At 35.4% G+C, this 12,642-nt stretch overlaps 1 protein-coding gene across 1 annotated transcript in view; it reads right to left on the bottom strand.

The window, feature by feature from the left end:
• Positions 1 to 12,642, bottom strand: part of ap1m1 (adaptor related protein complex 1 subunit mu 1) — a 31,705-nt gene that overhangs the window by 13,224 nt on the left and 5,839 nt on the right. Inside the window, exons 5-10 of the mRNA XM_067362432.1 lie at positions 12,343 to 12,490; positions 9,866 to 9,992; positions 8,903 to 9,045; positions 8,137 to 8,208; positions 7,898 to 8,056; positions 7,672 to 7,797 (exon numbers count right to left, since the gene is read on the bottom strand). Coding sequence (XP_067218533.1) covers positions 7,672 to 7,797; positions 7,898 to 8,056; positions 8,137 to 8,208; positions 8,903 to 9,045; positions 9,866 to 9,992; positions 12,343 to 12,490 — 775 coding nt within the window. The remainder of the gene's footprint in view (positions 1 to 7,671; positions 7,798 to 7,897; positions 8,057 to 8,136; positions 8,209 to 8,902; positions 9,046 to 9,865; positions 9,993 to 12,342; positions 12,491 to 12,642) is intronic.

Genomic DNA, 12,642 nt, shown 5'->3' with positions numbered 1-12,642 from the left:
AGCGCAAGACAAAAAGACAAACGCCAAACAAAAAACTCAGAACAATGGTTTTGCTTCAAGAGTCAAAGTTCACATTGTCAGACCAAAACTGTTTAGAAAAACTCTCCTTCACTAAAATGTATTATTATACTTATTATTATATATTATACTATAATAATAAGTGTTATCAAAGGTTATCAAGAGACTTGAGTTTTTGTGATGCTCCTCTAATTGAAGCCCACTGAAGATCAGATGTGGCTGATTCGTGATAGTCTAGATTTATGAAAGAACTAACATGTATTTTACTTTCCCAAAGCTGTAATTGTTTGGTTTTTTAGAAGAGGAAGACGTTCGGGGGAGATCAAAACCCCCCGCAGGACAGCTGGGAAGCAGATGAAAAGCAGCAGCGCTAAATGAAAACGACACAAAAATGGGAGAGAGGAAATTTCACATAAGTTCAGCGCTTAATTAGATCAGACACACGATTGACTTTCCCCTCATCATTTTTGCCCAAACATCCTCACTCTTGGGGGAAATTGAGTTTCAGATGGTTTTTTGCCGTTGATATCCGCGTGGGCTGACGAACATAACTTACCATTATATAGAGGAAATCTAGCGTTCCCGTCCTTTCAAACGTCTCCCGTTTAAAATTAGAAGTAATTTTATTGGAGTAGTTCTTCATGAATATCATACTCGAGGTCGCACAGAGTTCAGTTTCAGCTCAAAAACTGCCGTTTCACCTTCAGACTCTGTTGATTCTCTGTAATTTGCCCGATTCATCTGATGTCACAGCAGTCAGCCTGTTATTTAAGTGTGCGGTTTGCGGATTTTATTGTCGATTGTTCATCTGGTTTGTGGGTTATAGACAAAAACAGCTGAATATCAAACAATGTCAACATTATATGTGAAACTGTAAAGGACCAGCTACTGGAAAACATTTTAAATGAATAAATCCTCACAGATATTAAAGGGTTACTTCACCCAAAAATGAAAATGATGTCATTAATGACTCACCCACACGTCGTTCCAAACCTGTAAGACCTCCGTTCATCTTCAGAACACAGTTTAAGATATTTTAGATTTAGTCCGAGAGATTTCTGTCCCTCCATTGAAAGTGTATATACGGTATACTGTCCATGTCCAGAAAGGTAATAAAAACATCATCAAAGTAGTCCATGTGACATCAGTGGGTTAGTTAGAATTTGTTGAAGCATCGAAAATACATTTTGGTCCAAAAATAACAAAAACTACGACTTAATTCAGCATTGTCTTCTCTTCCGGAATCCTTTCCATTGAATTGATTCCATTGAATCCTTTCATCTGTCAGCATTGGTAATGCACTTTTACGTCTCCGGGGTTGTTTTTGGCGATTAGGACATTCGTGACATGCACACTTATGCACCATTTAAAAAAAATAGAGCAATACCAAAATACAAACAATGTAGAATAGCTTGAATACAGCGTGTGTCTCCCTCAGACTGTAAACGAAGCTCGGGCGCACTGGATAACACGTCAGCAGCGTCACTGTGGAGTCGTGAACCACACTCCAGAGCAGAAGGGGGCGGTAATGACCCAATAAGCTGGATGCCAACTGTCGTAAAAGAGGAAAGAAGAAGCAGCAGCAGCGGAGTCGTAAACGCGGATTGACAACAGACCCGGAAGAGAAGACAATGCTGAATAAAGTCGTAGTTTTTGTTATTTTTGGACCAAAATGTATTTTCGATGCTTCAAAATGTTGCGGATGTCCTAATCGCCAAAAACGTAAAAGTGCATTACCAACGCCGACAGATGAAAGGATTCAATGGAATCAATTCAATGGAAACAGCACAATGGAATCAATTCAATGGAAACAGTTCAATGTAAAGGATTCTGGAAGAGAAGACAATGCTGAATAAAGTTGTAGTTTTTGTAATTTTTGGACCAAAATGTATTTTCGATGCTTCAACAAATTTTAACTGACCCACTGATGTCACATGGACTACTTTGATGATGTTTTTATTACCTTTCTGGACATGGACAGTCTACCGTACATACATTTTCAATGGAGGGACAGAAAGCTCTCGGACTAAATCTAAAATATCTTAAACTGTGTTCTGAAGTTGAACGGAGGTCTTACAGGTTTGGAACGACATGAGGGTGAGTCATTAATGACATAATTTTCATTTTTGGGTGAACTAACCCTTTTAAGCACAAGTAATCTGGTTTTTAGCTTACAAGCAGCATTTTTGAATAGTTTATTTGCATATTACAGTTTACATTTCTGCAAATGCTTTATTTTTACCAAACTGTGAGATGAAGCTAAACTATTTTTGGTGGTAATTTGAGAATGTTTATAATCTTTACCTGATTTAAGAGAACAAACAAGTATATACTCGGGTGCGTTTTGTTTATTTTAACATTTACAGTGTCTCACAGTCCCTCCGGTGAAAACATCTCTCATCTGTGGGAACTGAAGGAGGAATTTCTCCTTTAAAGCAGCTCAAAAGAGCATTTCATCACTCCACACGCTCTGAGAATCACACCTGACTGAACCTCAATGGCCATCAGTCAGCACACGTCACTGACCTGTAAACACCAACAAAAACACCACACGCGCTCAACGACATAATAGAAGAGATGAAGCTTCTGCAATGGGAAAAGAAAAAGTCTTGAAAAAGACATGAACGATTCCTCAAATAATGTGCGTTGTGCATTAGTGGACAGATGCACAATTCTCACCTGCTGCACAATTTGGGGGGAAAAAGCTATTTTTTTCTTTTCTTCTTCTTTTTGTTTCCTGATAAAAATTGCAACTGCAATTTAAAATGAGAAAAAAAAAAAATGGAAATTGTTGTGATTAAATATCAATATTGCTATAAAATAATAATAATAATAATAATAATAATAATAGAGGAAGAAGAATTATTTATTATTATTATAAACAGTGCTGCTCTAATAATAACAAAAAATATAAAAATTACTAAAAAACAAATATAAGAGGACATTTTTTTATTATTATTATTACACAGTGCTACTCTAATAATAACAATTATTGTTATAACTAAAAAAAATATAACAATTACTAAAAAAAAACTAATAAATATTACTATTATTAGTACATTAATATTTCACGGTAAAATATAAAAAAAAAGAAAAATAATATAAAATTTCATAATGATATAATAAAATAATATATTTAATATTAATAATATAGAATTTTTTTTTTTTTTTTTTTTACATTTTCAAACATTAAAATTATTTTGACAAAACTGCCGGGAGCCTTAAAGTCGGCATGAAACAATCTTTTTTCCTCTCTATTGTGACATATTCGAGTGAAACAGCTTCTCGAACAAGAACAAATGTAGGGCGGGACTTTGTTTTGTCTATGGGGAATTGATTGGATGGTTTTGGTTCGCTATTGGTAAATTTCACGTGAGTGACAGGTTGCCCCGCCCTCCTGTCATCAGAGAAGAGCTGGTCCGAGACACTGAAAACATAGGCGGATCATGAGCTGCTCGCGTGTAAATGAACACGGTGCCGTGCTTCATACATTATTTATTAAATAAATCATTACATTTATTTAACTGAAACACAGCATTTGCGATTTGATAATCTCACTAAACCATATTGCGATTAATTTATTAATCCCACAGACGCAAATTGAAGGAGAGATCCATATTTAGAGCCCAGAATTATTTTGCTTTAGTTCTGTAAAAGAGAATCTGAATGCATTCAAACTGAACGAAGCAAATAAATATTTTAAATTTCTGCTCATTTAAAATCATGTTAACAAAAACACGGCATGATTTTGAATCCAGCTCAAACCAAAACCGCAGCGCACAGCACCTGTTTGAGAAACATCTTCAGGTCAACAAAGATCAGTCAGATTCTGATGTTTGCAGAGGAAAGTTTCCACAAACACGTCCCACATTCTCTTACAGCTCAACTGTAGTCCTATCCAGCTGTCGTCTTCTCTGCCCGCCTTGATAAAGTGCTGAGGCCTGAGAAACACACGACTGACCGTAACAAATAAACACACCGTCTGCTAAAACACAAGATTCAGCAGCAGCAGAAGGAGCTGCGGTTCTGTTCTGTCTGTCCTGGCTTTGACCGGCCGCCAGCGTCTGGATTAGGCCACTGTCACGGCCACAACACACACACACACACACTGTGTTGGTGCTTCAAGTGCATTCAACTTAAACTGTTTATTCTAATGCAGCAAGATTAAAACCTGCAATTGTACGAGACGCATGATAAAGATTCTCTGAACTGTCTCAAAGGGACACTTCACCCACAGCCCTGTCATCATTTATCCACCCTCACAAAAGATGATATTTTGAAGAATGTTTCTGTTTTTGTCCATACAGTGAAACAAAACAACAGTGGACCCCACTGACTTTCACATAATGGACAAAAAAAACACCAAGACATTTTCAAAATATCTTTGGTGTTCTGCAGAAGAAAAAAGTCAAACAGGTTTGAAAAACATGACAGTGAGTAAATGACAGAATTATTATTTTTGGGTGAACAATTTTGGATTTTATGAATTTTAAAGCAGAGCTCCAACAGAATTCATATTTATCAAATATTCTGCTTCATAGACCAATATAACTAGCAGACTAGTGATATTTTAGTGTTATTTATATATTAATATATTTTTATTAGCCTTTATTTTTAAATTTTAATATTTATGTTTTAATAAATTTAAGTGCTTTTTTGGTTGTTTTTTTGCTTTTTAGACATTCCTATTTATTTTTAATTTTTATTAACTAACTTTTATGTAACTTTAGTAACATAAAATGTATTTTATTTCAGTGATGCGCCCAAGGCAACACTTTTTTTCATCATTCACATTTATGTTTTATTTCAGCCTTATATTACTTAAAAATGTTTTTTAATAGATTTAGTTAATAACAACACTGGGGTCAGATGCTTTATTTACTTTTTCATGAATGAAAATGATGCAGTCTAAACGATGCAGTCACATCCAGTTCACACAACATGCCTACCAGAGCCATTTGTAAACAGGAATGTGTGTTGAAAAGACATTTTCAATGTTGCGTCAGCTGAACGATCAACAGCGAAGATAAAAACAGCTGAACAAAGGTCTAACCCGCACAGCTGTTTACACTCCCAAGAAAATAAACAAGACATCTACCATGAAAAGAGTGTAGTTCACCCAAAAATGTACTCAACTTCATGTCTTTCCAAACCCATAAGACAATTCACCTTCAAAAGACAAATCAAGATATGTTTAATGAAACCTTTTGTTCCCGCATTGAAAGTCCAAGCAAGCATGTTGACCATTTATGAGTGCTCTATGTGTCTATGTAAATAAAAGCCTAAATTAAATCTGTTCATCATAAGAAATTTCATTTTTAGGTGGACTATCACTTTTACTTGGTTTGCTTACTTGAACCACAGATGAGCAAAAGTACACAGACAATACCGAGATTTCCTAAAGAGCATCTCAACAAGACAACACAGCGATAAGATCAACAGCATGCTATTTTGTGAAATTAATTTACTCTTTTGAGTTCATCATAGAATAGTAATGAAGGGAAATGTGTGCTCAAAACCTTCTCTGAATTTCAATGAGGGGTGTGTGATTTGGTAATCAAACATATATTAATGTTACAACACTACAGATGCATTACAAAAAAAACTTGATTGTCACTGTCAGTTTATCAATGCAAAATGCAGATTCATAGCGCCATCTATCAGGATCAAAGGAAAAACCAGCGCACATTTCATCTGCCACAGCCTGAGCAACAGGTGTTCAGCACCCGGGAAAATACAATTCATTAAATAAACAGCAGCGCCACCTTATGTCAAAAACAGGAAGCGTATTATGATGACGACAGAAATCTGCTCTGGTAAGGCAGGCTCTTACATTCATCAGATACAGATTTATTTATGGTTAAATGATTAAATATTTTTTTTGTTCAAGACAGAGAGAGTAATGCTTGAAGTAACAGGGTTTCTGCAGGTTTTAAGAATTGTTTTAAGTAAAGAAAAACATCAATATACTGAGGAAGATATATATTTTTGGCAATGCATGCAACATTTAATGCTATTATACAATGCTATAACTTAATGAATGTCAGACCTTCTGCTATGATTTAAAAGGTGCCATCGAACGTTTTTTTTACAAGATGTAATGTAAGTCTAAGGTGTCCCCTGAATGTGTCTGTGAAGTTTCAGCTCAAAATACCCCATAGATTTTTTTTAATTAATTTTTTTAACTGCCTATTTTGGGGCATCATTAAATATGAGCCGATTTATGCTGCGGCCCCTTTAATTCTCGTAAACAAAGTTTACACAGCTAATATAACCCTCAAATGGATCTTTACAAAGTGTTCATCATGCATGCGTCGGATTATGTGAGTATTGTACACTGTTATATTGTTTACATGATTCTGAATGAGTTTGATAGTGCTCCGTGGCTAACGGCTAATGCTACACTGTTGGAGAGATTTATAAAGAATGAAGTTGTGTTTATGAATTATACAGACTGCAAGTGTTTAAAAATAAAAATAGCGACGGCTCTTGTCTCCGTGAATACAGTAAGAAACGATGGTAACTTTCACCACATTTAACAGTACATTACCAACATGCTAACGAAACATTTAGAAAGACAATTCACAAATATCACTAAAAATATCATGTTATCATGGATCATGTCAGTTATTATTGCTCCATCTGCCATTTTTCGCTATTGTTCTTGCTTGCTTACCTAGTCTGATGATTCAGCTGTGCACAGATCCAGACGTTAATACTGGCTGTCCTTGTGTAATGCCTTTGATAATGTTGGGAACATGGGCTGGCATATGCAAATATTGGGGCGTACACCCCGACCGTTACGTAACAGTCGGTGTTATGTTGAGATTCGCCTGTTCTTCTGAGGTGTTTTAAACAAATGAGATTTATATAAGAAGGAGGAAACAATGGAGTTTGAGACTCACTGTATGTCATTTCCATGTACTGAACTCTTGTTATTTAACTATGCCAAAATAAATTAAATTTTTAATTTGAGGGCACCTTTAAGACCTTTTTAAGGCCTTAATTTTGTGTCGGAGCAAATTAAGCCATTGTAAGACCTGCAGAAACCTTGTGAATTTACACTATAATACTGGAGCTACTTTTTAAGTAACGTTGATTTAATATATTTACATCTGAGCACTTTGAGGCATGGAAGCTTGTTTCCACCACTAAATAAAAAAATAAAAAAAGGTAATTGTGACTTTTTCCCCTCACAATTCTGGCTTTTTTCTCAGAATTGCAAGATATAAACTCGCAATTCTGACTTTATATTTCACAATTACATGATATAAACTTGCAATTCTGAGAGAAAACATTATTTTTCCCCCTCACAATTGGACATTATAACATGCAATTGCAAGTTTATATCACACAATTCTGACATTATAACTCGCAATGGTAAGTTAATTCTGAGAAAGCTTGTCTCACATCAGAAACAAGCTTCTATACTGAGGTGCAAGTAATTTATGATGTATGGAAAAAAGATCAACAGTGGCTTCCACAAGTGCAGCAACTTCCATTTTTATTGCAGATATTTTGTGCCAATTTTCCAGGAATGATTTTGTGAACACATGGGGTAGATTCGGTGCTTTATTTGCAGATGTTTTATGCAACATTCCAAGTTAAATTTGCAACTTTGGAAGGAAACAGAGCTAATGTGATGTTAGTTACCTGTATTCCAGAAGTGGTGAAATAGGGAATCTCAAACTTCACACTGATTGGTGGTTTTCCCTCCTTGTCCTCCGCCTCCACACTGGGCAGCCCGAAATGAGCCCTCATCAGGTACTCCTTACCTCCCTGAGACAGAGACACACTCATGAGTTTCTGCTGATATTAATTTTATTCTTTAGTTACCATTAATCTATAATGGCATAACAGACTGGATGTATTTTCTTACAGGGAAAGACTTGATGGACCAAACAATCTCGCTGTTTTCTGGCACCCACTTCACGCTGCCCACTGTGGTCTTAAACTTGGGCGAGTCTGCGTCAGTCGGGACTGGAATATGAATCTCCACATTGTTGGCAGTGGAGCGGCGCTTAAACTGAGATTTGGCCTTAGAGTAAAACAGACGAAACATGAGGGTCAATTCAGATGTAGATCAACCGAACTTCACATAGATGGACGTATTCTCACTTTGATCATGTACTCGATTCTGCTGTGCGAATGCTTCTCAATTACAGATTCAATCCAGATCAGCGGCTTCACCTGTTCACACAGAAAATCAAACCCCATCAGAACCACAGAAACAAGCAACAAGCCTTAACTACTATGTACTTACATAAAAAAAATAAGTACAATGTACTTATTGGGGTCATATTGAATTGCAAAACACATTTGCTGCTATTGAGGTGAGATACGGGTAAGGTTAGGGAAAGCTTTGGTGGTATGGGTAGGTTTAAGGGTAGGGGTAAGGTGTAAGGAATGGGTCAACAGTGTAATTATAAATGTAATTACAGAAATTAATTACAGATGTAATTACATGCAGGTGTTTTTAAAAAATAAGTACAATGTAAAAACATGTATTTACACATTAAGTGCATTGTATCAAATGATTAATTTAAATGTAAGTACATAGTAGTTAAGGCCACTTAATATAAAGTGGGTCCGAACAAACAAATGATATATGAACAAACAACTCTGTAAAAACCTTCAGAATATCGATAGAAATAAAACTGTAAAGTTTGGTGTATGCAAAGCTGCTGAAGTAGAGAATAATTAAGTGGGAATTAATTGTAATTGAAATCTACAGAATGCAAATAAATAAAGTGCAATAAAATGAACATTTAAAGGTGTATTTTGAATGCACACCATCCAAAACACACCATATAGAAGCAAAATAGCCCCAAAATCCCAAAGCTGAAAATGAATTTAATAAGTATGAATGAGTTTAGACTCTCACATGCGTGTTGAGGCGGTACGACATCAGCTCAAACTCTCCGTCCGGAGGAATGAAGGAGATTGTGCGATCGTTCTCAAATCGAGACAAACGCACACATTGATGAAACTTCACATCCTCCAACTCCACGGATTTACTCTTACCACCTGAAGAAGAGAGGGACGATTGAACAACTGACTAAAACACACACCTCAGCTGTAGAATTCACAGTAAATCTCTGTTTCTGAAGCTTATTAAATGGGTTTTTTTAAGTTTAAAACTTTTTCAGTATATAGATATCTACATTGACGAAAGATAAAGTGAGAACAGTTGAATATTTAGGATGTAAAAAGTGTCAAAGAACAGATAAAATTACTTGAGGAAGATGGGGTGGAACATACAGTATCAAAGGCTTGTCATTTTTACTTTAGTTTAGATCACAGTCTGGTAAAGCCAAGATTTATCCTAATCGCAATTCATAAGCAGGTGGAGATATTTTATTGGATTTCAGGTAGGGCTGCACGATTAATTGCATGCTATTCTCACGCGCATTTCGTCAGTAAAGCCGGTTCCCTGATTACCGCTAAATCGCCATCACCTGCTTTTAAACGGAGCGCCTTTTAATAGACAGAGCCGTAGTTCACAGACAAGCCACGCAATATCGCGTTCATTATCGCAGGCGATTCATCTGCGATATGAACGCGATATTGCGTGGCTTTTCAGTGATCTACGGCTCTGTCTATTAAATGCCGCTTCATTTGAAAGCAGGTGATGGCGATTTAGCGGTAATCAGGGAACCGGCTTTACTGACGAAATGCGCATGAGAATAGCATGCGATTAATCGTGCAGCCCTAATTTCAGGAGTACGCTAGCATATAGAGGTCTCAGAGCAAATACACATGGAATAAAAGCCACAAAATCCAGTTCGGATTGTATGAGGTCTTTTATCATGCATATAAATAAAGAAAATTGAGGAAATTGACTCACGGCCAGTGTTCTCGAACAGAACCTTGTCGTTCAGACCCAAACGCAGCTCCGGCATTCCTGAGAGGAACACTCTCATCTTAATGGAGCCAACGATTTCACTGCGAAGAACGTTACCGTTCGCGCTGACCTGGAGAAAGATCAGGACCCGTGAGTCAGCAGTGTCAGACCAATTAAAATAAATCAATAAATAAACTAAATAAAAAGATCAACTATATTGTAGTTCCACAAACCTACTGAAAACTACTAAACATTTATTCAATATAAGACAAAAAAAAAAAAAAAAAATAGCATAGCGAGAGCATCATTGCAAAAAGAAATATGGCACAAAAAATGTTTTATCTAAATTATCTTGTTTTCATAACAGTTAGTGGTTAGTTTTAATTTTATAATGTTTCCTGAGGAGTACTTACAATGTTAGTACGATTTTTAAGTTAAAAATAGTCAAAATTTACAAAAAGGCAATTTTTTATACCCCAATTTTATCCCTCTGATTTGAACACGTGTCTGCTCTAAGACTAGTGTAAACGCACACTGCTGTGATTGGCTAACATCTTTGCATTTGAAATAAGTATTACATGTGGAACATTACTGTTGGGTCCATATTTTACAGTAAAAGTCATTTGCAAAGCCTGCATCAAAACTGTGACTGATTTACCAAATAATCCACAGTGAAAATGTACCGAACAATCAAATAATGCTCTACTGAGACATTCACATAGTTGAAAATAAATAACCATATTCCTAGCATTAGGATCCTTTGGAAGGTAATGTTATTTTTGGTCCAGTGATTCTGATCTCTCTTCTCTTCCTTGCATCTCACTAATGCACCAGTGGGCGGGGCCAAAGATGTGATGATGTGATGTGTAGAAGCAGGCCTTGATCTGATCTATCGTCACACTATTATGTCATATTATGACAAATAGGGCTGCACAACGATTAATCACAATTAATCGTTTGCAAAATAAAAGTGTGTTTATGTAATACACAACCATTTAAAAGTTTGGGGTCAGAAAGATTTTTTTAATGTTTTTAAAGAAGTATCTTCTGCTCACCAAGAATGCATTTATTTGTTAAAAAATATAAACAAAAAATGTAATATTGTGAAATATTATTCCAATTTAAAACAGCTGTTTTCCATGTCAATATACAGTAAAGTGTAATTTATTGCTGTGATCAAAGCTGAATTTTCAGCATCATTACTTCAGTCTTCAGTGTCACATGATCCTTCAGAAATCATTCTAATATGATGATTTGATGCTCAAGAAATGATGAATAGGTATGATGAATAGAAAGTTCAAAAGAACAGCATTTGACTGAAATCTAAATCTTTTGTAACATTAAACACTACCGTTCAAAAGTTTGGGGTCAGTAAGATTTTTAATTTTATTTTTGGGGGATAGAAATAAAATTATTCAATACTTTTATTCATCAAAGATGAGTTAAACTGATCAGAAGTTACAGTAAAGACATTTATAAAGTTAGAAAATATTCCATTTTAAATAACTGCTGTTTTTTTTAACGTTCTATTCATCGAAGAATTTTGAAAAAAATGTGTACAACTGTTTTCAACATTGATAATAATAATGAATGTTTCTTGAGCATCAAATCAGCATATTAGAATGATTTCTGAAGGATCGTGTGACACTGAAGACTGGAGTAATGATGCAAAAAAATTCAGCTTTGATCACAGGAAAAAATTACACTTTACTTTATATTGACATGGAAAACAGCTGTTTTAAACTGGAATAATATTTCACAATATTACTGTTTTTGTTTGTATTTTTAATCAAATACTTCTTTTAAAACATTAAAAAAATGACCCCAAACTTTTGAACGGTAGTGTATATGTGTGTGTTCTGTGTATAATAATTATGTATATATAAATACATGCACATACATGTATAAATTTAAGAAATATATACATGTATAAATAAATATACATATTTAAATATATTTTTTATATTACATATAAACATTTTTTTCTTAAATATATACATGTATGTGCATGTATTTATATATACATAATTAATATATACAGAACACACACGTATATTACGTAAACACAGACTTTTGTTTGCAAACAATTAATCACAATTAATCGTTGTGCAGCCCTAATCTGAAACGGGTCGTTTACCGAACTCGGATTCAATAAAAGCTGTTTTTGGACTAACAAGGAAGTTTTGAGTTCTGAAACTTACAAGATGTTTTTATAGTACAATGAGCTCTTACATGTTAAAAGATCAAGAAAAAGATGATTTCTCAATTTATGACCTCTTTGAGCTCTTGACCTGGACCGCTTTCAACACGTTATTTTGATCCTGCTAAAAAGTGTTACAAAAACAGCAGGTACATAATTTTACACAGCCGAAGCACAATGTCACGGCTGTTACTGCGTCCTGTTTGTTATGATGGATTCCTGTGTTTATTTTGAGCACGTCTAGAGACATTAAAGAAACGAGGTGTTTCGAAAAACATACCAGGAGGTTGACAGACTCGATGACGTCCAGGAAAACCTCGTTTTTCCTGTACTTGATGCCCTCTGACCTCCAGGAGACGGCGTTGGTTACAGTCGCAGGGGGCCGCGGAGCTCCTGTGTCCAACTTGTGACCTTCCTGCGTGATGTATCTGTGTATTGACACAATGACATGGGCAACATAAACACACGGCTGGAAATTTCTGCAAAATGATATGACTGAGTGACATCTGCTGGATCAGAGAAAGACATGGAATTATTTCAGTATTGAGACACATAATATATTATCTCTCTTGAAATACAA

The sequence above is a fragment of the Chanodichthys erythropterus genome, chromosome 16 (assembly GCF_024489055.1).
Source record: "Chanodichthys erythropterus isolate Z2021 chromosome 16, ASM2448905v1, whole genome shotgun sequence".
NCBI lineage: Eukaryota > Metazoa > Chordata > Actinopteri > Cypriniformes > Xenocyprididae > Chanodichthys > Chanodichthys erythropterus.
The sequence above is the reverse complement of the archived record's forward strand: the minus strand, read 5'-3'. Positions and strand labels throughout refer to the sequence as shown.